Source organism: Osmia bicornis, chromosome 16 (genome assembly GCF_907164935.1).
Source record: "Osmia bicornis bicornis chromosome 16, iOsmBic2.1, whole genome shotgun sequence".
In the NCBI taxonomy this organism is placed as follows: Eukaryota; Metazoa; Arthropoda; class Insecta; order Hymenoptera; family Megachilidae; genus Osmia; species Osmia bicornis.
The window spans coordinates 8198796-8225772 of NC_060231.1; the positions used below are offsets into that span (position 1 = coordinate 8198796).

General features: G+C 45.0%; 2 protein-coding genes across 2 annotated transcripts in view; one reads left to right on the plus strand and one right to left on the minus strand.

The window, feature by feature from the left end:
* On the minus strand, positions 1–23512 carry LOC114880756. Its single transcript, XM_046289110.1, is given in 23 exon segments — positions 1–374; positions 718–1050; positions 1052–1099; positions 2230–2296; positions 6604–6781; positions 6783–6862; positions 6865–6914; positions 7224–7336; positions 7338–7415; positions 7450–7593; positions 7595–7616; positions 8503–8620; positions 8623–8764; positions 8766–8803; positions 8885–8939; positions 8941–9964; positions 9966–10179; positions 10262–11294; positions 11394–11529; positions 11623–11803; positions 12141–12391; positions 16280–16344; positions 20919–23512. Coding segments are annotated over 22 exon segments (4134 nt in total). The 5' UTR covers positions 20964–23512; the 3' UTR covers positions 1–374; positions 718–998.
* LOC114880761 (sodium/hydrogen exchanger 9B1-like) overlaps positions 23505–26977 on the plus strand; it is a 4402-nt gene continuing 929 nt past the window's right edge. Inside the window, exon 1 of the mRNA XM_029197134.2 lies at positions 23505–26949. Coding sequence (XP_029052967.1) covers positions 26231–26949 — 719 coding nt within the window. The 5' untranslated portion in view covers positions 23505–26230. The remainder of the gene's footprint in view (positions 26950–26977) is intronic.

A 26977-nucleotide genomic window follows, 5' to 3' on the forward strand; every position in this document is an offset into this window, starting at 1 on the left:
CTTTTTCTTTTTCTTTGTTGTTGTATTGTACATAGTATCGCGTTTAACACCGTGCAAATATTCCAATAGTCCGAGTAGGTGGTGTTAGCAGCAGTGGGTACAATAAATTATTCGCTTTCTAACAACGTAGGATTTCCGCGTTGAGTACGCGGTGAAGAAAGATGGGAAAGAAACGGGTAGCTAGCTCTCGTTTGACGATTAAAGAGAATTTAACGATCGGATGCGACCGATTAGATTAGCCACACGGTCTTGATCCGGAGTTGTGTGATTTTTACGACTATCTACTCTCGAGTAGAGCCGCGCGCACTCGTTCCAATTTAGAATCGATCTTACCTTCCACCTCGCTGAGATTATTACGACTTACCGGTGAATTTCTGTAAGGTAAAAGTTACGTTCAATCGAAATTCATCGTTATCACGTACGCGTACGACAGTTTGACTTTATTATAATTATATACGGTTAGGTAATTCGCGTCGAGAAAGCGTGCGCGCGTTTCAGAAGCGATTTTTAGAAGTTTAGAGAAAAGATTTTCGAAAAGAAGAAACGATCCACACAGGGTAACGGAAGAGGACACGATTCAATCGAAGCGCGTTTAACGAGAGCAAACAATTCGATAGGATAGGTGAAGAAAGTGAAAGAGAAAGGAAAGAAGAACGAAGAACGAGAACGAAGAACGAAGAGACGAAGAACAAAGTGTTAAATAGGTGAATAGATTACCCACGGATTGGTGTAGCTGGTTTGGATCTTTGGGGGCTGGTACCCACGGCACCGGTCGAGGGCGACTGACTTACTAAAGGTCGACGGAAATGGACGAAGAGGACGCGAAGTTGTCGCCTGGAAGAATTAGCACGAAGCGGTATCGATGCGCTGCTACTGGACGATGCAGCAACAAGCATTGTTCGTCAAGCGGCCGGTGGTAGGGACGCGTTGCTGTCGATAATGGTGATGTTGGCGTAACGCGTGTCTCTGTCGCTGGTGGCTCGTCACCTTATAACCGCTTACCCTGGGCTATTGGTTCTCCAGCGATAATGACGCGATCTCTTCCAGAACCTTGAAAAACCCTTTCTCTTTTGGCGCATCTCCGCCGCATTCGGGGCCGCTGAAACAGAAACAGAAAACATCGTACGATGATGAAAGAAACGAAACGACGCGGACGTACGCAGAGACTCTCGCGTATTTTTGCCACGTTTTTACTCTCGCTATATGTAATAGGGGAAGCGTCGCAATTGTTTGTCGCCAGCATAATAATCGGCTGCCTTTCCGGTCTTTGCTTCGACAAGACGGACACGTCCAAACCGAGCTCGATTAGGCACCTTGGATCGAGTCCGCGAAATTGCGAAATTGCTCGATTTCGATTGATCGGATTTTCGAAGGAATTTTAGAAGGCAGCAAGCATAGTTGTACTAAAGAGAAAGAGAGATGAGCGAGACGAAGAAGAGAAACGATGCGTATGGATCAATTACCGATAGCGCGTACTAGACGCAGACTCCTGGGTGTGTCTGCTGCTACTCATTTATGACGCGTTGCATCCTGCTTACTTATCAACTTTTTCCTTCCGTTCCTGTTCCCGTTCCCGTTCTAGTATAATATAATCGACTTATGTGTGGAAACTACTACCTGCCTCGTCCGTCCATAAGTACTCTGCTTTCCTTTCGAGATACATACGACAGAGGTTTGAAAGAAACGATTCGACGAAACACGTGCGTTATAAACCTTCTTCTCTCTGGTAAGCGGCAGTTTTCCAAAATAACCGAAAAAATATTAATAGACCAGAGACGAGGCCGATGCTTGGGTAAAGCGATGGCGGAGCGAGAGAAGAGGAATATTTGGAAATATACATATAGCGAGAATAGCTATTATGTATGTACCATATGGTTTTACGCTTCGAACTTGATGGTAGCAAGTTTGCGAATCGTAACGTTTTCGATCGAAACGATCCAATTTATTTCAGTAATGGTCCTGGCTGGCCGTTGACGATATTCCGAACGTTTCTAATACCAGCTCGAAGCAAAGTCTAGGCACTGCTTTATAAATAGCGTTATTCGTGTGTTACCGTTTCTGTTCTTTTCTGGAAACGAAATCCTTCGAACCTCTACGGGGGATTCGCTTCCCGTTCGTGGCAACCTCGTACCTACTATATTATTATATTATTATATTATTAGATCAGTATATCAGTATATCAGTTATATCAGTATATCAGTATATGTATCGTTCCCTAGGAATATCAACTCACCGGCGTAAGGACCGCACGACGATCCGCCCTCCTTTCCACCCTTGCTGTCCTTGCTTCCGCTTCCTGAAAACAGTCAAAGAAGAAGATTTCGCGTTCAGTAGGATCGTCTTGTTCCTGCTTTCAAATATACCTAATAACGAGAAAAATGTTGAAAAAAAAGAAAAGAAAAGAAAAGAAAAGAAAAGAAAGAAATAAAGCCAAGCAAACGAGCAAATACATGAGAATAATAAAAATGGAGGAATATACATTATTTGGCGCGTACGCTTGGCTTGCTACACTTACGAATACTCGTGTATACCGGCTTCCTTTTCGCTGATAATATTTTATCAAACGTAATCATATTTCTAGCTATTCCACTGTTTTTGCCAACGATAGAATACGAGCGCAGTGAGTAGGGAATGAGAAGGAAAGCGATGAAAGCGCAGGATATGCTGATGCGAGCGCATTCCAATACGAATCGTTTCGGTCCGTTCAATCGCGTTTAATAACCGCCTCATCGTTTCGCCAACAACGCAAACACTTGTTTGTTCGTTAACCAGTGGAGGGTAACGCGGAAATGCAATTGAAGAACGAGAAAGGACAGGACAGGAGAAATCAGTTGCTGCGAATAGGGCGAATTCGCCACCGAAATAAACTTGATTCATTTTCATTTCATCGAATTTATTCGAGCAGCTCGGTAAGTAACTTTTATACATGCGCCACTCTATTTCTGGCGAGATAATAATAACCTCCGTATCTCTTTTCAGCGGGCTGGCAAGTGGAATGAGAAAATGACAAATCACTGTTCCGACCACTTTCAACTACATACATCATTATTTTACTTATTTTCTATGAAATAATTGAATTTAGCAAGATGCAAGACGCAAAAGTTGAAAGCTTTAATTTTCCATGGATAAAGGAAAGGGAACATCGCGTCGTGTCGTGTCGTGTCGTGTCGTGTCGTTGACGGAACCTTCTTTCTTTTCCCTGCAAACTATTCTTACCTTATTTCGAGAGAACTCAGCTATATCGCAACATCGCTAGGCGAACAAGTCAAAGTATTTGGTCAGAGTGCGGGAAATGAATAAGGCGTTAGCGTTAGCGTTAGCTGGACGAGGTCACGGTCGTGCTAGGGTTCTTACTCAATGTCACGGTCGAACGTTGCTACAAATATCCGCTTCATTCTCGATTCTATGTAATAATTCTTTAAAATCGTAACGATAACGCTTTTTTTATCGCGTCGTTGACAATGATATCGATTGTAGTTTTCATCACTCTAACGACGCCGATAAATTTTTTTCCCACGATCTTTCTTTTCTTTTCTTTTTTTTTTCTTTTCTTTTCTTTTCTTTTCTTTTTCTTTTCTTTTCTTTTCTCTTCTCTCTTTTTTCCTATTACAAAAACGAATACAAAAAGCGACGAAGAAAGGGAAAAACAATATGAAATAATCGTTTAGTATTTTCAAATGGTATAACACATTGACATTTATCAGGCATTTACGTAGTATTGCAACGCGTTCGAGTGAGCAAGCGAACAAGCGTAACGCTACACCGATTTTGCTTGCTATCGCGCGCGACATCACGCGACACCGCGTCACACCGGATAAAATGTTCAATTTTTGCAGTTTTAGCGTTTCGCGAACGTGATTTAATCGCGCCTAATGGCTTGAATTACGTTTTTCTTACGGTGAAAAAAAGCAAACGCCTACGAGGGATGAAAAGCCCTAACCTACACGTTAATGCTACAGGTAAATTTTTATGTAAACCGTTGGAAAGAAATCGGACGTGATAAACGAGGAGAATAAAGTGCAACGGAGGGGACGAGACGCGACGACGGCGAGATATGAGCCGCATCATGATTCGACAGTCGGCGTCATGCTGTACTGGCAGCAATACATCGATCCTTTATTTCTCCGAAACAAGAGCGAAAGTAGAGGAAATAGGAGAAGGAGGAAGGAGTGGTTGACAAGAAGATAAGAAACATTGGTAATAAAGGATGGTAGTAGGTGGATACTTTTCATTGGGGTTAAAGACTGTTGTTCCGGTGAAACGCAGGACCCGTGCACGCTTTGGTAGGGGGCAGCGATTGCTTCGGCCAGCAGGGTTGCTAGACAGACTAGCAGACGGGAATAACGATTGCCACCACCACCACCCTGCTGTCCGGACAAGTTAGTCAACCCTTTCCATGCCCTTTCCGGCTTCCCATACGGTTTCATTCCTACTTTCTTCTGCCGCTGAACGTGTTCAGCTTACTACTCTACCTACCTACCTACCTACCTACCTACCTACCTACCTACATACCTACCTACCTACCTACCTACCTATCTACCTACCTCTATCCCACCGCCCAACTTACTAACCGCACCGAAAACATCCCTTAGCTGGACAATCGCTTGTCTTGGTTACCATTTCATTTACACACTGAAATAATTGTTAATCGTTTCACCTCGCATCTCCGTCAACTTTTCGTCGCCAACGGGCTTAATTCCGTTTATAAGGAACGTAATCGCAGCGTTTCACGCTTGCCGCTTCGTCGCATCGTGTATTTTGTTTGTACCAGTACCTACTAATTCTCTTGTCGTTAGTTTAATCGCTTAACGCGGTAACGCGTTCCTTAAAACTAAAAGAAAAAAGAATCTAAAATAGAAAACCACCCTATGAAGGTTAACGAGCATTTCAAAGGAGGAAGAGTCTTCTTCTGTACGTTTCCGCATGCGCGGAAGCGCTTTTTTCAGGGCATCGATACCGCGACGTTCTATAAATAAATAACTGACGACGATAAAACTCGATGTATGTACAGGGTCATGCGCGCGCCTTCGATCGCGTTTGAGCGCATCTGCGTTACTTTTGCCATTTTTTTTTCTTTTTTTACTACTCGATCCACCGAATTCACAACCTATTCAAAAACGTACGAATGCGATGCATAAGTAAGTTGCAAATTGCCATTAAAAAAGTGACCGAATATGACTCGCGAGCGATCGTGGCTTTGCGCGGATGAGTATTGATCCGCCAACGCGGCGTGACGCGGCGTGGACGCGACGCGCCCATCTTCTCTTTCAATTTCGACGAAAACCTTCTCATTTAGTGCTCGACCTCTCGTAACCTTGATCGGCACATCGAACTATTATAATATCAATGAGAAATTCCCTTTCTTTCTTGTTTCTCGAATCAATAACGAATAGCGAGAGGACGACTGTTAGGAGAACCCGCAACGTCCTTACTCTTTTATCTAATTTTTAACGCTTGCCATTCTTAAACCTTATACCGGTTTTCTTTGCTTCTTTAACCGGCCGGCGCAACGCATTGCAAACGCAAACGCGAAACGCGAAACGCGAACGCTCGACGTTCGAAAATGCACCTTCTTATAATTTTATCAAGGTCTCGACGAAGGGAGGGGGGTATAAAAACGCAAGTTATTCGCGTTTCGAATAACCTACCAAAATGGAAGGCCTGTGGAAACGTAGAAATCGGCGACGGCGTGTAACGCGGATAAGGCCTTGGTCCTCCGTACTTGTCGGTGTGTTCATATTTTCAAGGTCGGTTAGTTTCTATCAGCGTAACTAGTTGGCCTAACTTGCACTAGATGGAAGCACTTTATTGAGAAAATGCTCGGACTCGTAACACGTGGCCTGTTGGCCATCTACTGGAAGCGTTGCCAACTTTATTGGGTGTAATAGAAATTGTTGCCTCTACCGTACTGTACAGACCCCTGTGGCTCGGGGGGATTAGAATACGGCCACGGTATCCCCTGCCTGTCGTAAGAGGCGACTAAAAGGGGGCGAACGGACAGACTGACTGAAGCAAACAATTGTAAAATGCAAAAGGGAATGAGATTTGGAAAAAAGACGCGCAAAGCGCGCGTGGCCGATAATGTTCGTGGGCAAAAGGGGACAGTAAATGTCCCCAAAGAACGCCGCCCGTAGGAAATGGAATGTAAAAATGCATCCTTTTTTTCCGAACCGGGGAGAATTAAAAGTATTGGTAAATGAACGTCACCCAGAATTCATTTTTTTTAAATTTCAATTTTCCAAAGCATCTTATTGTCAACTTGCAACAAAGAAATGCAAAAGTCGTAAAAATAAAGAAAAAGAAAAAGAAAAAGAAGAAGAAAAGAAAGAGAAAGGAAGCAGCAATAGCGGATGCGAGGAAACAGTATAAGTAAGAGATGATTCAAAGGCAGAATAAGAAAAATAGAAAAAATAGAAAAATAGAAAAATATCAGATTAAGAGGTAATCTATCGAAAGGATGAAAGTAGAATCGAATCGGTGACACTCAGTGCCACGAAAGGTCACGCAGAAAACAAGTTGAAAGTTTTCGGGTATCGATCGATCGATCACTCGTGTTTGAGCTCGCGTGGAACTGGTCGTAATAGCGCAATTTCCAGCGCTTACCTTTCTTGATGAGCAAGCTAGTGACCCTGCGTAGCGCCTCGCGAGTACTGGAGGCGGAGCTGTGCTTACTTTGGCCGAAGTATTTGTTCGGTGTGATGTTTGTAGGCAAAGTGAGCGGTTTCCTCTGGTCCCCGGTTCCGACTAGCCGTGCGTCGTACGCGTTGTTCAACCGCTCCAGGATGCTCGATCGAAGCCGGTCGTGGTTGATTCGCCTTCCTGGTCGGATACCATCCTCGACTCGGACCACCCGCTAATCGAGCAACTCCGTACCGATTATCGCCTGTTCCAAACCTGGATTGTTTCGTCGATACCTACTCGCAGCGAGCATCGCCCAGGTACAATGTAATAATATTAGCCTAATTAATATAAAATGGCATCAAGGTAGAGAGAGAGTGTGTGTGTGTGTGTAATATACTCGCACACGCAGTAACTGATTACGACCAAGCCAAGTCTAATTGCTGGGGCAATCGCGCCGATACGGCGTGTACTTGCATCGAAATGATTCGAATAACCAGGTAATACGTATAATAGTATTAGTACATACGTATGTAGCTTGGCGTTAGAAGAATATCGTTCAGACTGTTTCAGAACCATTCAGAAGAGAATGCGAGTAGTCTTACCCGGTGGTAGCGGTGGTTGGAGCGTACCAACCAGGTTGTCGACGCATCTGCGTCGAGTGTGTTTGCATGCTGAGGAGTTCTAGAATGTCGCTGCCTCTAGCGAAAACAGGAGTTTTCCGGAAGGGAACAAGAAGTCTGCATCCCGGAACCGGTCGCCACGTTCGTGGTGGAGGTTCCACCATTACCACACCGCTACTACAAGCTCCGTTGCTGCTTTCCGTTTCACATTTCCATTTCCATTTCCATTTCCATTCCATTTCCATGACCATTTGCAATTGCCGTAGCGGTGGCACTTCCATCGGAAGACGCGCACGGCTCCGATCGACGGTGAGTGCCTTTTCGTGAAAGGTCGTCGCCGCGAAGGTCCGGTGTAAATCCGTAGGCAGAGTACGTCTTCCACCGGTATTTGCTACAAACAATCGTTCAGAGAATCGTTAATCTAGAAAGCTTATCGTCGTAGACAACCTCCATTGCTATCGATTATCTATAAATCTAAATTTCTTGCTTGTGTATTTAGCAATGAAACTTGTTTCTTTATCGATCGATCGAGCTTATTGGATGGAAAAACATAATTTCAGTGGCAGCATCGGCTAGCAATGTAATTAAGATCCCCCTGGTCGCAACTCCTAATCTACTGATGTCAGCTTTTAAGGAGAAAACGTTTCTCCTACCGTCGATCGGTCGACGCGAAGGAAGGGAGGGAAATTAAAGAGAATCGTCGAGACGTACGCGAAGCGTTTCTCGATCGATTCGGCTTGACACGGCACGGCGCGTCACTGTTAGATTCGATACTTGCGTAGTAAATTCATTTTATTGAAGGAAGATTTGTTCTCGATGCTAGATCGACGCGACGCGACGCGACGCGACGCGACGCGACGCGAATCTTAGGTAGGTTTAGTATTTTTGGCGTGGAAGTAAGTTGTCGATCTTGGAGGATAGTTGTTTTAGGGAGACGGTGGGACGCCAGCCAGACTGAAAAAGCTCCAACAACGCGAACGGAAATACGGTGAATTTGTTTGAAACGCACCCATTTCCTGCTCTTTTCAAACGGAAACTTTGAAAGAGACGCGAAAGCACGTATTTCCTGCGTACCACCTCGATACCTAACGAGCTTCAACGCAGTTTGCTATTAGCTAAATCCATTTCATTTACAACATTGGCCGCATCTCGTGTCTCTTTTCGATTTCCGTCGTTTAGGTAGGCGAATTCGGTATAATCTAGCGTTACGGCAAAGAGAAAATAAAAATGAAATAAAAGCGGACAAGTTTGAGAAACCCACACTCTCGTCTGGATGGACTCTCGTCCGGCAGTAGGTGTACTACGCCTACCCCGCGAAAATCCAGCGTCCATGGATCTAGTGTTGAGAGAGGTTTGAAAGTGAGCTTTGGAATCTGAGGAGAAGCCAGTGGGGCAGCAGCACGATGCGGTGGAACTCTAGGCCTGTACTCCATCGTTCGGTTGTTATGGCTTTTAGCTTTCGGAGCAGTTACACCGGTTTGTCCTATATCCGAGCTTTCCTCGTCCGCTTCTTCTTCGACGGGCGGAAGGTGGTAACGGTGGAAATTCTAGAACCCTCGACGCTCACCTGGAAACGTCAGAGTAGCTTTTGCGATAAAACTCAAGAGAGTTTACACATACATATGTACCTGTTTGTTTACAACATACCTGAAAATCTGGATTTTTCGAATCTTGGAGGATAGCGTCGATCACGTTCTCGGATTTCTTTTTGATCGTTTCTATGATTTCGACAGCGACAGCGACAGCGACACCGACACCGACAACCGATCTGTCGCGATCTTCTCCCTGAAGAATGAAAATCTTCTGTTTTCGGGCTGGCCTTGGCTTCCAAGTCCGAATCAATCGAGTTGTCCGAGTCTCGTTGTTTTTTCGCGCGGGCTTCTTCTACTTGTAAGTTTACATCGTCGATCGATTTCAGAACTTCGTTCTGATCGATCTCGAGACTGTTCCTCTTGGTTGGATGTTTTCCCTCGGTTTTCCATCGTTTGTTCTCACTGTACGTTTCGCTGTTCTTAACGCTTTCGATCTCCTTGATAGCGTCGCTTACTTTTTCCAGTTGCCGACGATTCTCCTTTAACGCTTTCTTTACGATCTGGTCTTCGATCAAAAGATTGACAGGTATTTTCGAGGCTAGTCGATGTTCGCTACCGACGACAACCAGGCTACTACAATTGGAAGACTTTTTCGCGCTCGGCTGTTCTTCGGCGTACGAATTGCCAGTCCTTTCGGCGAATCCTTTCGAGTAACTGTTGGAGGCCGACAGAGAGGTTCCGTTGCAGGTGGTACCGACGATTCGTTGGACGTTTTCTTGGTTACGATCGTTCTCGTCGTCCGCGGTGGTCGACAACGACAACGATAAAGACAAGGAGAACGAGGCGGCGAAGCCCGACGAGGAAAATCGTGCCAGTTGCTCGACTACCTCTTCGCGCCTCTTTTTATCCTTGTCCGAGTCAAGATCCGACGTTTCCTCCTCTTCGACCGTCACCTCGAGCTGTCCTCGATCGTCGTCGGCTTCTTGGTCGTTGATCGCTGGAAGCGAGATCACTCTGATCAGGTCGGGAGGAAGGAGGGACGAACCGAATTCGACTGGATTCGGTGGATGATCGTTGGTTGCTTCCAGTTTCTTCTCCCTCAAAAGACTTTTGATGTTGTCGAAGGTGCTCGAGTATCGTTTCACCTCGGACAACCGGTTCCTCTCGCTATTTTCAAAGGACAAGCTTTCGTTTGCTAGGGGCTTTCGGCAGTCCTTTCCTTTCCTTCTTTCGACCGCGACGTATCACGTAAGTGCCGTTTTTCGTAAAAGCTTCCGGTCGTATTTGATCGAGCTCGTTCGTCGAGGAATCCGAGTACGGTGATACCAGATCGTCGTCGGTGGTGGAAAGTCGTGGGTCCTGCCACTCGTCGTCCAAGTCGCGTAATTTCGACGCGGAACCGACGCCTGAAAATTTCAATCGCAATCATTTTCGAGACGATGATAAATGGAAAATGGAAAATGTTGAAAGTTCTCAGACTTAACTTACTGGATACGTCGCTGCTCTTTCGTCGTCTCCTGCCGATCACCTTGGTGCTTCCAGGAGCGTAAAGGGGATCGTCTTCCAAGGGCACTTCCCAAGCGATCGAATGTCTCTTGCTGATCGGTGGTGGAGGAGGAGGAGGAGGAGGAGGGGGCAAAAGTTCTTCCAAAGAGTCGTCCGAGAATCGTTCCTCCTCGGACTGGGTTCGAAAGTCGGTTGAATTTCGGGTGGAGAAATCCGAGTTTCTGGTGGAGAACATGTCGGAATATCGTTCCTCGGAGTATCTGTCCGAGGTCGGGGCGGAAAATCTTTCACTCGAGTCGGCTCGGTTCGGCAGAGAGTACGAGACAAAATCCAAGTTTCGAATCGAGAAAGGATCAGAGGTCGGCATGGAGACGCGATCGTTGGAGCTGGCGCTGGCCACGGCTATCGAGAAATCCGAGTGAAATCTTTCGTTGGAGGTTGAATTGGCTCTGGAGAAGTCGGAAGAATCGCAGGTGGCTCGCATCGAGAATCTCTCGACGCTGACCGAGCTGGAACGAGGGATCGAGGATCTTTCGGACTCTGAGTTTCTCGAAAATCTACCCTCGCTCGAGTCCGAATCGGTTCTTCTTCGATCATTTCGATCATTTCGATCGTTTCCTTCATTTTCATCGGCGTTTCGTTCGTGATTCATCAGCAGCCGATCTTCCACGCTGCTCGATTTTGTCATTTCATTATTCTGACGTTGCTTTCGCAAATGGGAAGCGCGATCTTTTTCGAACCGTTTCTTTTCTCTCTCGACTGCGTCGTTCTCATCTTCCTCCTCCTCCTCCTCCTCCTCCTCCTCCTCCTCCTCTTCGGAGGATCGACGTTTAACCTCGCGGTGTTTCTCGACGGTAGTCGGATTGGTCCTCGGCGGAATCCATCCGAACGATATCTTGCCGTCGTAAGGCAAGCTGGCAAATTTGCTCGGAGGGCTCGGAGGATGAGCTCGTTTGAGGGGTTCGCTACCGTGACCGTTCTCCCATCCGTACGGTCTCTGGTGTCGCGTTTTGGGCTGCGCGAAAATACAATTCAGCTACATTGGATTAGAGTAGAAGGCCGTGTCTCGATCGGAACGAAACGTCCTTCGAAACACGGCTCATCGAATACTCACGAGAGTGGTTTGAGTGGTAATCGCGGCACCGTTTCCTTGTCGTATGCTATCTTGCATAGCCATCATCCATTGATGTCGTCCATTTCGACGATCGGCCGAACGACCGCTTCTCTTGGACGAATTTCCAGGCGATACCCTGAATAACATAGACCGGACACGTGCAGCCAGCTTGGCTAGCAAGATTCCTACTCGAAACTGACGGTGTGTATATCGAAAAGTGAAAACTTACATCGGTAACAAAGTGGAGATAATTCGCTCGGCTTCCTCCGGTGGCGGAGGAAATTGTTGCCTGGATATTCCAACGAGATCCTGAGGCTCTGGACAATCCGGAACTGGACGTAACGCTACCAGTGCCATCTTTGCCTTCCGTCCATTCATGCTCATGTAACCGTCGTCCTCGGATTGATGTCCTGTCGACGATACATTGTACGCTTTTACTCCTACTACATAACTCGATATAACGCGCCCCCGTACGTTGTTATTGAAATTATACTTTTTACGCGGCGCACCGCCAACTTTCCCTGACGATCGTTCAAATACGATTCTCTCATCGTCAGCCACTCTCGGCCACGGCGCCTATAGCATAACTGAATCTAACTGAAATCATTGCGAGGATCGAGGATCGAGGATCGAGGATCGAGGATCGAGGATCAAGCATCAAAGTTTCGAATTCGTGAATACCTATAAAGGGTGAAGCGGAATTGGATCGAGTAAAAGACTAAGGAAGAGAAGAGAAGGAAAAAATACCTAAGGACGGACTTTCGTCGTCGGGTGTGAGACCAATACTCGGTTCCGTGCTGCTGCCACAATCTCCAACGCCTGTGCCGGTCCCGCCTCCGTTGCCGCCACTTCCGACACCGATTCCGACGCCGACGCTGACGCCGACACCGACACCGACACCGACGACGCCTCCACCGCCTTCGCCCTCTGTTTCGTGCTCGTCGTACTCTGACAGCACTTTGTCCAACAGCTCGATCGATCGCTGCACATCGTCACCTCTGGAACAAATGTATCGTTCGATTCTATAGAGATTGTGCTTAACAATCGATTTCACCTTGTTCATTGCGTTGATCGAAAAATTGAACTAATCTCCGAAATACCTTTCGTTTGGTAGAGTGTGTTCAAAACGACAAAGACGACGACGACGACGACGACGACGACGACGACGATCAGAAGGAATCGAAAGGAGCAGAGAAGAAGAAAATGGTAGAAGAGAAGAGGCGGTAGTTGAGGGTGATGGCGAAAATGGTGGCAAGCGAGAACGCGAAGGGTGCGTCGCGTCGGCGGGTAAAGTTGCAAAGTGGCACCTACTGACGCAATGCGGTCTTTGCTCCGTTTCGATAGCCATTTTGATCATTAATTATCCTCGAAATATCAGCTATTCCATCTAACCACTATCATCGCTTTCCCTCACTCTCGTTACTTTTTCAATCAAGATCGAGTATGTATTGCTACCGTTTCAATCTTTAAGTAGAAATTTCACACTATTTCAAGTATTTAATGTTAGATGGATCGAGCATCGGAGAGGAAACGAAGAGAAAGTAAGATCCGTACAAGTACCGCGAGAAAACCGATGGCCGAATAACAAAACGAAACGAAACGAAACGAAAGGAATTTGAGAATGGACGCGCTTTCGAGAGTTTGCCGAAAGCCAAATGTTTTAGAGGCGGAACAAAAGCGCACAAATCCAGCCCGCTTTCCTTCCTCTCGTCGACGGTGTTCTCTGCTCGGCTTTTCAACGCCCTTACGGAACAGCTTGTCGTCAAGCTCGTTACCGTTTCATTCATAATTCATGATCGCAATTGGCCGAAAGCCGACTGCAATAAAAATCGCGACTACTTCTTTCTCCTTTCTCTTTTCTCATGGAATCTGCTTTTTCGAATCTTCTTTTTGCCAGCGAGTCTTACGCGTCGATGTACAGTTTTCAAACTTACTACATACATATTTCGATATCCAATACTTTTCTTCTTCCAATACGATTTACGCTTTTATCGCTTTTTCTTTTTAACCAACAAATAAACTACTTTCACTAAACGTTAACGGATACGATGGTCAGAAAACTCCTGTGACCACTACCTCGATCGTTCGTTCCGTAATAATTCTACTCTAGAATTGGAGTTTATTCGCGTAATCGTTGAAGCAAGGTTGCTCGACGAAAATGATAAATGAAAAATGAAAAATAAAAATTGAACGTGCAAAAAGAGAGCGACGAGATTGATTTTCTCTAATTAGAATCCTTTTCATTCGTCAGAAATTTGAGGGGAATTTCAGCGTATGTCCACTACCGTTCAATTAAAATTCTTTCCACTCGGCTCGAATGCCCTTTTGTCAGCACTCGGCACCTGACAAGCAGTAGCAGTAGATTTCGAAGCAGTAGAGCGAGAGAAACTCGTTACGAAGAGCAACGAGAAAGAAAAGTGTCGCTGGATAGTTGTAGCTATCGAGAATAAGTTTCGAAAGCGAAAACAACTCGAGATGAAAAATCGAGAGAAGGAAATTGAATTTTTTACGCGATATATACCTATCTAGGTGCAAACTAAACGATGGAGCATCTCGTGGAAATTTGGCGTACGCGCGAAACGACAATCTACTACCTACATATGTATCTAATAGAATGAATCGGCGAATATCGAACGGCGCAGCCGTTTTCGAATGTGGGTCAGTGGTCGATACGCGTGTCCTGCGTCGCGCACCTATACACCTGTACATGTATTAAGTACCTAGGCAACAGGATGGATAGCGCGGCACACGGTTGCCCCTATCGAATCCTTTCGCTTCGCCAACAACGGGTTACATACATACATACAAGTATGTACGTACATCTTGAAACGCTGACAACCCTCCAGCTCGAGTGAATTTTACAGGAGGAAATAGGTAATTACGAATAAAAGGATATCGATTAAGATTATAAAAGGATGCGATGCGCGATGCGCGATGCGCGATGCGATGGGTGTGCAATTGTTCGTGAGTACATTAGCATTAGCATGGGTTGGGTATGGGTGTGCCGGTAATATCTTGCTTTATTACCAAACCTAATTACATCGTCGGGTTGCTCAGCTGGTTCTCTTCAGTTATAGTTATCGTAACTGAACGAAAATTGTACAATTCAATTCCTTTCTTCCATCTTTCAACCCCCGTAACTTTTTGCTTTCTCGAGGGCAACGTTTCCCGTGCCGATTAATTCGTCTTCTAACGAGATGATAACCCCTTACGGGGGGGGGGGGGGGCTAAGGCTAAGCAAATCGCGTTAACGCGTCAGCTAATGGCATAATCTCGTATATCCAGACTCAACTCCAAAGCACCGCGCACCGGCCAGAGACTGGTCGCCGGAATAAAACGTATCCTCTTGAAATTTTATAATACAGGAAAGATATCTGAGCAATATCTAGCGTAATTAATTGATAGAAAAGCGCGTCACGTTGACTTGTCTCGTTTACCCAATTATGCGCGCCATTTCGCGAAGCATATACCGCGTAGGTACCGAGAATGGACTTAACGTTAAGAGCGAAGCTTTCCGAGATAATGCAATTGCCAGTGTCTAGCAGGATTTTCATTGCTGTCAATTATCGAATAAACCGACATCGGCTCGAGCTATCGCCAGTATACGAAAGCTCTAGCTGCAGGGCCGTTGAACTTGCTTCTCGGTATGTACACCTTATACCGCCACTTGCACCATCGATTATATTATGTATCAGACGCTGTGGACGCTTTTCATGTATCAGAAAATCTATCAAAGTTCGACGAGCTAGTTAATCATCTTTCTATCTATCAAGACTAGACTAGACTAGACTAGACTAGACTAGACTAGACGAACGAGTTTTCTCAGATATCACAGTCCTCCTCCTCTTCTACCCCCGCTTTTTCTTATTTATCCATCGAGATGGAAATGGAAACGAATAAGCATAAGCGACATAAGCGACATAAGCGACATAAGCGACATAAGCGATTCGCGAGGTTGGCTAGTAATTGACCGAGCATGAAAAGAGTGTAACGAGCGGAAAGGAACGCATCCATCTCGGTGATAGATTCGACGGAGCATCGGTATCGTCCGCGACTAGAAAAGTTATTCACCCCGAATCGATCCGGACGATGAATCGATTGACCAGCCGAATGAAAGCCGCCCTAAGTAGTTAATTGGTCTGCTGTCCGATACACCCTTCCCCCTCTTTTTCTTCTTTTCATTTCTATTCCAGATACCGAGGCCGATTTTATCCCCTTCTACAGATAGACAATAACCGATCATTAATCCATCCGGTTGCGTTGCGCGTTCATCGAATCGACAAGACGTTCCCTTTCGATCAGACTATCGCTTATATCGGTTATATCGTTTATATCGCTCGAAAGTTTAGAAAAAAGATGAAGAAAAGACACAGAGAGAGAGAGAGAGAGAAACAGGTGGTGCAATACGGTACAGAGTAACGTAACGCGTGCTATTACGTTTCACCATTTCCACATAGGCAGATAGAGAAAATCGATAGCGTGCACCGTGTCGTGATTCTGTAGGAATCATTAAGAGTAAATAACGCTTACGATGCAGAATTTCTTTAGAGGCGATCCTCGATTATTCGTAATAAGTACGGGAGAGCATCCAATCGAGACTGTCTTTGATGAAAGATGCTCGAATCTGACAAGACTCTGGTCTTGCGCCTTCCCTCGAACGAACAGAGTACCGTATATACATATCGATTTTGCACTGGAAACAAGCTCCCTTCTCTTTCTCATCCTTCGCTATTTTATACTCTACCAATTTCTTGTCGCATTTCGAAGGTAGGATCGAATCGAATCGAATCGAATCGAATCGAATCGAATCGAATCGAACAAAGGTCAATGTCGGCATCGACACAACTCTTTTATGCGATTTTACTCTGGAGAAAAGATCTACTTACTCTGGAGCAGGATTTCTCCAGCGTTGCGTTCCAGTCCACGCCATCGGGCATTGACCGCCCCCGACCTGAAACAAGCCAAGCATTCTGTGAATTTTCATAGCTGACTGTTGAACGTTTTCGGCAGAAGACAAACACGAGAAGCATCGAGAATGTATCGATTAGGTTTAACCGGTTTATCCGCGATGGCGTAGCGTAGCTGTTACGCGGTAAAAGAGTAGCTGGTAGATCGGTTGGTTATGAAAATTTTTTTGCAAACGTGGCAGACCGAGTCGAAGAGGGACTCTGGCAGTTTCAGCAGTATTACGATCGCTGCTCTTCAAAACGGCTGTCTACCTATTGGGTACACCGTTTTTCCTTTACCCTTTACCCTTTACCCTCTCGCCCTCCTACTATCCTACTACTCTTCGAACCCCTTTTTTTCTCGTCGCTATCTGTCTCTGTTCACAATTCTGCTTCTACCCCGAGTGCGTTGCTATCATCCCCCACTTGCTATTCTTCCCATTTCTCCCCTTTCCACGTTTCGCTTCGCAACTACCCTCTCTCGTTCTTGTTTTTTCCTTCTCTCTGTTCCTGACCTTTTCTATTCAACGGACGTGATTGCAGCTTGCATATTTTACGAGAGCAACCTCCAAGCACGCGCTCGTCTCTGTCTATCCATCCATGACGCATAGCGCATGGCGCATGGCGTACTATACGTACGTCCGTCTGTTCGACTTGCACGTCGACGCAAGCTAACCTTGCACTTTCCATTGCATCTAAAACATTTTCTACCTTGTTCACCCCGACAACCGATACCTTCTTCTTTCTCCTTAATCTTTTCGCTGATAACGTTGAAGGTTCGTTTAAATTTGCATCGATTCGCTATCCCTCGTTAATCGTGATTCTAAACGAAAGATATATAATCGCTTCAAGGTGAGCTTCCTACGGTAGATAACTGGTAATGGAGCTTTCGAGCAGCGATTTCGTGAATACCGTAATCAGAAGGTGCAGACATTCGGCAAAGCTTTATCGTGATACGACGAAACATAATGCCTAATGGACCATTTGTCTCGCCCATTATCATCATCATCATCATCATCTTTTCCAGTATGCAAGCAAAAACTTGGATGATTCCTTATTTTATCTGTCCATCGTTCGAAACAGTATTATAGCCTAGATAGTAATAATGAGAATTTTCGAGTCGACGGAACGCGACGCGACGCGACGCGACGCGACGCTCTTGGCTTATTCCAATTTTCGATTCCATCGCGTTCCATCGCGCATCGTCTCGATCTTGGTAACGTCGTTACCTCGTAAAACGTTCCTTCTCCTCGATCCACTTAATCTCCTCGCTAATTTTCCTCGCTCCAGTTCATCTTTTTCCTCTCGATATCATTTTCAAATTTTAATTTCACCAAAGCTCGCGTCAAAGATAACGCCAGAATGTTTCTCAATTTGCTTCGATAGAAGAATCGCGAAATTTCTTAAGAAATTTTCACAATCCGTCGCGTAACGTTCATCGAAGCGGACGAAGGCGGATGCTAAATGAAAATGCATCCATGGGCATACTTACGATTAGGCAAACCGCATCGAATGTAGCTCCGATACGATATCTGGCCGTAATCCAGTGGAGGGTGTCGCGCAAAGTTATGCAAAATCAACGAGCCGAATAACCTTTGGAGAACGTTTGAAAGTGTGTACGGTTAGGAGCGGTGTCTGTGGAGAATCGATATTTGCCTGGAAACGAACGCAAAACGAACGCAAAACGAACGTTTTCCCAGAAAGCGATTCCATTTTTCGTTTAGTTTAGTTTAGTTTAGTTTAGTTTTGCCATCCGCCACTCCCTGGTTTCTATCGCTCGATAAATTCGTAGGGCTGCGAAAGGTGTTACATATGTAGAATTCTAATATAAATGTGTAGGTGTATATTTGTAGCTAGAGAGCAAAAGAGATTGCAGATTTTTATTTTGGTTGATCGGCCGGAGAATTTGACAACGTTTTTTCTCTAGAATAGGAAGACAGCAACGCAACGAATCTCTTGAACGAAAAAAGGAATAATAATAAATGCGGCTCGGTTCGATGACAAGTTTATTTTCAATTAGATAGGTACGTGGTGGTGGCACGTTATAGACCGTGTAATTTCCTTCGTTACACTTCTCCACGCGAGTAGGTGTATTTGCCCTACTTTACGTTGTGCCTATACTTGAAAGCGTACAAGCAACGATTCGGCTCCATTCTCGACTCTTTTGTTCCGGCAACGAAAGCAGATGGAATCGATATTTGCTAGAGAAGGATCGCTTTCGCGTTCGCTGCGAAGCTAATGCTTCCGATAGACGATAGATAGACGAAACAGATGGTGACGTTACATAATCAAGTCGACCGAATTTTTCGTTTAATTCGGGAATCGGTTGATTGTCGCGTAACGAGAATACGAGAATACGAGAATACGAGAATACGAGAGGACCGATGTGGCGATATTAGCTCGCGTCACCATTCTTATTGCGTAGTTTGCTTTACCGATACCCACGCTAAATTCGAGACTGACGCAATCCAGGTGAAAAGAATAAGCAACTCGATTGATACCCCTTACCTTCTCTTATCCTTTCCTCGTTCTTTCTTTCCAAGAAAATTGTAATTCAGTGAAAAAAGGCAGGTAATCGTGTACATACAAGAGGAAGAAAGAGAAGAAACAAAGTTGTGCGAAACACAGGACACAACGTTCCCACATCTTCTGACGGAGACTGGCATAGTTGCAACGGCAACGGCAACATTCGCGTTGTTTCATCGTTTCGTTCGTCAGCACCGCGTTACCAGCTCTTACACTTTTCTCGAATAGTGAATTGCTCCTCTTTGAATCGGTAAAAATCTTGTCGGAGCGGTGTATGTATGTATGTATGTATGTATGTATGTATGTATGTATGTAGCGATGATTCGATGCGAATGTAACGAAACGAGGGGACTGATTCACGGCTGCTATGCCACGTAATCGCAGCCAAGCACCGATATAATACATCTTTCGACGGTCTTGGTCATTTTCGTCAAGATGCAAATTACAAATTCGGTCCATGCTCTTTGTCCGAATTCTGAATTTGCAAACGGGGCGCAACAAGCAAGTACGTTGGCAACATTAAGATGGGTAAAGTTTTATCGATTGTTCGATGCAACGTTAACGATGTAGGTATTACATCTAAGAATAAGTATGTAGTAGGTAGGTGATATTATATTAGCGGAAGTTGGCGGCAAGCTAACGTCCAACTAAGATCCAACTAAGATCCAACTAACGCTGTACGGTAGGAGATGAGAGAGAACAGGTCTCAGGGCTGCTGGTAAATTAACGAGCTTTTATCGTGGACGCGTATCGAAAATTGATAGACCAGGGAAGGGAGGAAAGAACAGCCACGTTCTATCGGTGATTCGCTTTTGCGCGTGGGTGTTAAACGCGTTACGAAACGTACGGGCATACACCTAAGAATAACCCGTGTAAATCGGGTCACGTTCAATGCTTGCGCCTTCTTTTTTTCCACACCAGGGATACTCCTTTACAATTTACGATTTACCTCGTTCGCGATAGAATCAAAGACACCTACGGTAAAAGCAGACATAACACAAGATGACCAACTCGCGCGACTAGCCAATAATTACATATTACGTAAGCCATTGTACCGATTAAAACAATTGCATCTATCATTGACAGCCGACGAGACGCGGTAATTACAGTTGCGAGACTAGTCGGTGAAGAAGAGCCTACCTCGCAACCTTCCCTTTCTTCCTTATCTATCTGAAATGTTAATCTACCATTTTAAAATGCTATCTCCCAAATTTCTTCGAAAGAAAGAAGAAATGACAAAAAAATATTATTTTCCTATTCATTTGGCGAGAGTGCGCGAGAGTGCGCGAGAGTGCGCGAGAGTGCGCGATAGTACATGGTAAGGCGCGCGCGCTCCCCCAAGTTCGCGTGTGTATAGTATATGTATGTATAATAAGTAGATATTACAATACGTGTGTATACTAGTACATACTGATGAATCTTGGCCAGACTAACTGTAAGAAGCATAGAAAGGAGAAGGAAAGTAAAGATTCGTTTGACGAATCCGAATCGACGCGACGACGAGTTTCTGTCAGTTACTGTCGCGTACTATGTAAGTACACTACTCTATTATTTGAAATCTTGAATGGTCACTTTCTGTCGTAGAATTTATAGAGGCGCGAAATTATTAAGCAAATACCGAACGAGCTGGCGAGCCTTGACACGAATCGATGTTTTGTAACCGCGTATCGAGACGAGTCATAAACACGTAGTATGCATATCGCACGGTTAGGTGGTTGGGAATACAGCAACGCAATTACATTTTATCATAGATTTTCATCGAGATTAAACGATCGCAAATAACGCAACGACACTCGTCCCTCGAGATTGCTTTTTGGCAACGCTAACGAGAAAGCAAAGTTTCTTGTACCTGTTCAGCGCGAAACTCGCGCCTGTTCTTTTCTTGGAATTTGATGTAATAATCCAATATGGCAGAACACACACATGTCAAAACAAATCACCGAATGGCGCGGAATGACGCGACGACGGCGACGGCGGCGACGGCGACGACGACGACGACGACGACGACGCTACACAATTCTACACAACTACGCGTTCTTCGTATTCACTTCACCTGAACGTCGGCGGATCGATATACTTCCAGAACTGTTCTCGACATGTTTGGATGTTATTCGTCAGAATCGCTCGCGTTCCGTCCAACGATCCTTTAAATAGCCTTTTATGCTGGCGCGTCAAGGCTATAATTTCAATTCCAATGGCAAAAAACGTCACCGATCGCGGCTACAAATTGCCTTGGAAGCGGACGCGTATAGGTTGAAGCTTTGTCGGTGACTGGCAAACGCAAAGCTACGTACCGCGTCGCGCCACTGGTTGCCAACTTAGCAGCAAGGAAAAGCAAGTGCGCCCGCGCGACCGACCGGCCGAACGAACGGCAAAACGGCCAAACACCCGACCGCTATACACACCTATAACCTAGAGTGTAGTAGTGTAGTAGTAGTGTAGTACTTACATAGCAGTAGTAGAGAGAAGAACTGCCTAGCCGAGGAGAGGCGCTACCTCTGCCGCGCCAACTTTATATCTAAAGTTTACTGACGCTCAATTCGAATCGAATCGAATCGAATCTAATCGAATCCTGTCTTTCCTTAAAATACGACAATGATCCTTCTTTCTTTCCCTTCCTAACATAAACTATGTTACGCCCGTTCAAGTTTCATCAGCTTAGTAATAATTAGCCATTATGATATGTATATTGATCGATTTAGAAATTACAGATGGTTCGTGTACGTTATTCGCGCGTCAACAGTTAATCGGACATAGACCTCTACCTACGCGCGAATCCAGTCATGTTTCCGTGTAATCATGTTGGATGACTTTTATCGTCTTCCTTCATAGAGCAATGACTTTTCGACTAGTTGAATCATCAGCGAATATTTTCCTTTGGCAGTTGAACGCGGAAAAAAATTCTAAGAATGATTATCATTATCATTATCATTATAGTAGCTAGCCGAAGATGGACGTAAACGGTAAGGTAAGATAGACCGGAAAGGAGAATTTTCATCCTGAAACTTGCTACTGGACCGTCTGATCTCGGTTCGTTCTCTCCCTCCTGTCTCGCCCTTTCCCTTTTTCCCTTCTTCACCTTCTTCACCTTCTTCACTTTGACGACTCATACGTGGTTCTAATTTTGATACGTCAACAAAATTTACTCCATGCTAATACGTTGCAAACAGTCTGGTGGGTTGATGAATTTTCAAAGAAAAAATATCTGTTAATAAGCGTGTAAGCGTAGTTGGAATAGTTTCGAGTACGCAAACTCGAACCACGGCAAACGCGGTTCGCTGAAGAATCGTATCCAACGCAGAGACGCAGAGAGGACGATATCCGTCTCATGAGTTTTCTTTACCAGACAACCTTTGTAATAATCTAGCGGCGTTGTAATATTCCTCCTCTACGCGCCTTCAACCATAGACAAAAGAGTTATTGTCTAGTATTCCTAAGGTATACCGAGTTCGTTGTTCACCGTAGATATACATACAAGGAAAAGAATAACGAACCAGCTATCTGCACTGGACACGATGTTCGTTCCTACTTGACAGAATAAAAAGGAAAAAAAGGAAAAAAGAGAGAAAAGGAGAAAAGGAAGAAGGAAGAAAAGCGAACGCGTACGGAGGACACACATTATTAGGCGCATAGGAAACGGTAACCGTAACCAGCAGGTTTATTAATACGCTTACGTTTTGCTTGTTACTCGCTCAAAATATCTACGTACAAATCGATAAAAACCCAGCTGTTTTGTGTTTATTTTTCAATTTTTCTTACTATTCTTCTGCTCGATACGAACGAAAGAACAAAGTTTCCTTTTCTTTTATTTTATTTTATTTTATTTTATTTATTTATCGTAAGTATTAAATGGACGCGGACAGTGAAAATGGAGAAAAGAAGAAAGCAAAGGATGATGGAAGCGGACCCTTTAACCAGCTGTTGCAGGTACGGTGTGGTAGCTCGCCTTAAAGACACACGCAGCCAGGAATATCGACCCGACCCGACTCGACCCGACTCGACCCGACCCAACTCGAATTGCATCTGATTCGACTCGAATCGACTCGAATCGACTCGAATCGACTCGAATCGACTGAACGCAATTTAACTTTACTTCATTTTTCTTTTTCTCTTTTTCATGTCGAATCTGGTATGAAAATTTTCATCCTTGATCAAGTATACTCGTCCAAATTGATTGGAATCCGTGTAACGATAAGATAACCAAGCGTTTCCTACGGACCAATACAAATTTCTTCTACTTTTTATTTAATTTTTCAAGGAGGAATTCCGCACAGAACAATTCGCGTTGAAAGTAATCTGATTGTCAGGTAAAAAGGCAACGGCCGATGCGACGCGACGCATTGAAATTATTCCGGCGACGTTGCCCTTATTTCGTCTTCCCAGTTTCTAGTTGCTGCGGCAAACGAGAACTAATTAACAGCGACCGATAATTACGTTATGTCAATCGAATTAGCTATCAGACTAGCAAAGTAAGCCTATAGTATAGCGATGCGTACTTGAAAAACGAGCGCATTGTATGAGATGTACTCGATCTGCGTTGCTCTGGAAACGCAGATAACAGTAATAGTGTCGCGTCGTCGCCTCTCTTATTATGTATTCTACTGTAAGGGAAAGAGGACGATATCGAAGAGACATACGGACAGATAGATAATATGGAGGCAGGTACTTAGATGGAGGATAACCGTAAGGGAGTTTGGCCACGAAATTAGATGAATCAGCAGAGGGGCAGTAAGGGAAAAAAAGGAAATGACGGAAGAGAAAATGAACTTTGTTACATCCATTGCGAGTTTGCCAAGCTTGTCAAGGTTGCCAAGCTTGCCAAGCTTGCCACGATGATTCTATATCGGTCGCCATGGAAACAACTGAAAGGAAGCTACTCGAAGCGAAGCCTGGAGTTTGTTTGAAGGGAAACTAGGCATACCTACATACTGATAAACCACGCTGATAAACATTTACAGTATCAGAGAGAAGAAGATGGAAGAGAAGAAAATAAGGTACTGTAAAGGTGTAAAGCGACTGGTGCCGATTGTAAGCGGTGTAAAAACAGTACTGTGCTTTTTCATTAGTTCCTTAACTTATCATCCGTCAATATTTTCGATTGGGACGCTAGAAAAGGAGACGTTAAATTGGTAAATCGTTCGATGAGGATCAGACTGAGAAGCAGACGGAGGCAGAACGAGTCGCGGAAAACAGTTTTACGTGCAAGCCTGAAGAGCGACGGATGACGAGTGCAAGAAAACTCTTCAGTTACAATACAGCCACGTCACGTCGTACTCGTAGACGTAGCTCGTGCTTCCCCCCTTGATGGTTTCGCGATTTCGCGACTCTTCAACCCCTTTGCACAGCCTCTTGTTACACGGTTACCCTGCCCTTCTTCCCTCTTTAAGGCTTCGTTTAGGATGGGGTTACCGGTCGTTACGGCCAGTTTCGAGGGTACTCTTTCCACGCGCACACGACACGAAACACGGACCCGTCGTACACCCTAAGTAGGCGCATCAAAAGAAGAAAAGCCTCTTTCGCTCCTTTTTTTCTCCCTAACCTTCCTCTCCTCTCTCCCTATCTTTCCTTTTCCTTTTCCTCTTATTTCTTTTTCTCACTGTTAAAATCAACATCCACGCTGATAAACTAAGCGAACCAGATTCGTAAATCGAAAACGCTGAGGAATGTCGAACCTCCTACTACGTAGTTACTTGCTATGTACATATGCCGTTTGTACGTATAGGAAACAGTGTTCCCTGGTTAGTGGTTAGGTAGGAAGCGCGTTGCATCGAGACTGTAACCAGTTGAGGCGCATAAAGAGAATCTTTCGTTAACAGGGACAGACAAAGGGAGACAACAGAGGGGATGATGGCTGGATAGACGAAAGGACAAAGAAACGCGGCGAGGAAAACGCGAGATGGACGAATAGGGCGAGGTGAACACAGCCGAAGCATGACAGACGGGATACACGTCGCGATGGCGCAAGCTACCTATTTCAAATCTTTCGAAACAATTGCTCTTGTTTCCCCCTAAAAAAAGGATACATTTAACGTGTAATTTATAATTAATCAGAACTAGTTTGCACTCTCTCCTCTCATTATTTGATGGCTGTCTCGCGACATTCGTGCATAGTGCACGACGTGCAAACTGAATTGAACGACGCGACGCATTGCGACAGTTTACTCGTCAACCAGACAACAGATGCACGTAAATAATCTCGCTTTGTTCAACTATAATTGTAACGTCATTTTTTTCTTCCCGTAATTCCCGTAAACGGGAATGCCGTCAATAGTGGTGACTGAGTCGTCGAGGTGACGAAAAGTAAAAGACTAGCTCCACTCGACTTTGCCTATCGAATATACATATGTATATCTACATATATATATATATATATATATATATATATATGTCTCTGTCGGTATGTCTAGCGATCGAATTTCTGCATTTTACAACGAGAGCCTACTTTCTCGAGCGTACATACACCGATGGTGGTCGTTGAGTTTTAACGACTTGAATCTCTGCTCTAGAAAAGGGGAAATAGAAAACGCTCGAGTGTAAAATTGAACATTTTTAGGCAAGAAACGATATAAGAAAGAGCAACGCATATGTAGATAGACGAGGAAACGTTGAAAATGAAAATGCAGGAGGTAAGGGAAAGGGTGCGAAAAAGTGGCAGAAATCGGCCTTGAGTTGGCCGATGCTGATGCCGATACCGATACGAATCGCGACATTGATCGCGTCGGTGGTAGGTAAAAGCGCTCACCTGGTCGCGGTAACGACGCGAATGTGTCGGTGCACGGAAAAGGATCAATGAGCAGGTTCAATAACCTGAAATCCACTTGACGTCCGACTACTACCTATTGGTACGAGTGACTGCGTCGCTTCAACAACCAAAATAGATATTCATTTTCCAAGAGTGCTATTTTCCCAGCCAGACACAAATCCGATACCGTCGATTTAAGTGCTCTCCGCTCCGGTCAAAGACCCGACAACGGCACCTTTCCAAATTGCCCGACACTTTTTCTCGAAATTACAAGGAACATGGCCGTATTAAAGTACTATCATATATTGGCTAATGAAAGTAGCTTGGACTAAATAATACCAGTAGGGAATATTTCGGGGCATACGAACCGAGGCGTGGCGAGGCGAGGCGAGGCGAGGCGAGGCGAGGGTGGACCAATTGGCGAACGCGCAAACAGTCCTTACCACGAAACGGGCCAAAGCAATGTGAAAGAGGCCAGAATCGAATCGAATCGAATCGATTCGCATTTGTTATTAATTAAACGATCAAGAAAACGGTGAAAGAAAAGGTTATATACATACATATGTACATATGTAATGTATATTCGGAAAAAGAGTAGAATCTAATCGTACGGACAGGAAGCAATGGCTTTGTGGAAGCGGGAACGCAAGGAGGAGTCAGGAGAGGATTCCGAAGAGCGTACAGATTCTAGCAGGCATTCAAAGGCAAACCCGGATTCGAATTTCGACTCGGATTCGAATTCCAACTTGGACGGGGATTCAAAGAAGCTAGAGCAAGATGATATGACGTGTTGCCATCGAATAACCGTGTGTAGTCCTGTGATACGAGAGTTGCTGGTAACGGAACCCGTATCGAGATACTTGGGACGGCACGTGACATGGGCCCATTTCTTCTCGACGACCAGCAACGCGGCAATGGTGGCGATCATCTGGGCATTCTTGTATTTCCTACTGGGCGATACGATGCTGCCGACCAACGATGGTTTCGGTTTCTACGTTCTCGTTATATTTTCCTCTTTCCTTGGTCGCTCTTTATCCTCGATCCCGTACTTGAACCTTCCTCCGGTATTCGGGATGCTGTTAGCCGGTCTAATCGTTCGCAATACTGGACTGTACAACATCCAGGAGGAGCTCGGTGTTGCAAACACCGCTAAAATTCGAACCTTTTGTTTGACCTTTGTCGCGATACGAGCAGGACTTCAATTGTCTACCACCAGCCTAAAGAGGAACCCGATCTTCCTAATCCGCTTGGCCATCATACCTTGTACGATGGAGATGCTTGTAGTTACCCTGTGCTGTAGATACGTTCTATTCTATCCTTGGGGCTGGTCTTTGATGACCGGGTGAGTCACGAACCTATTCTTTTTCCTT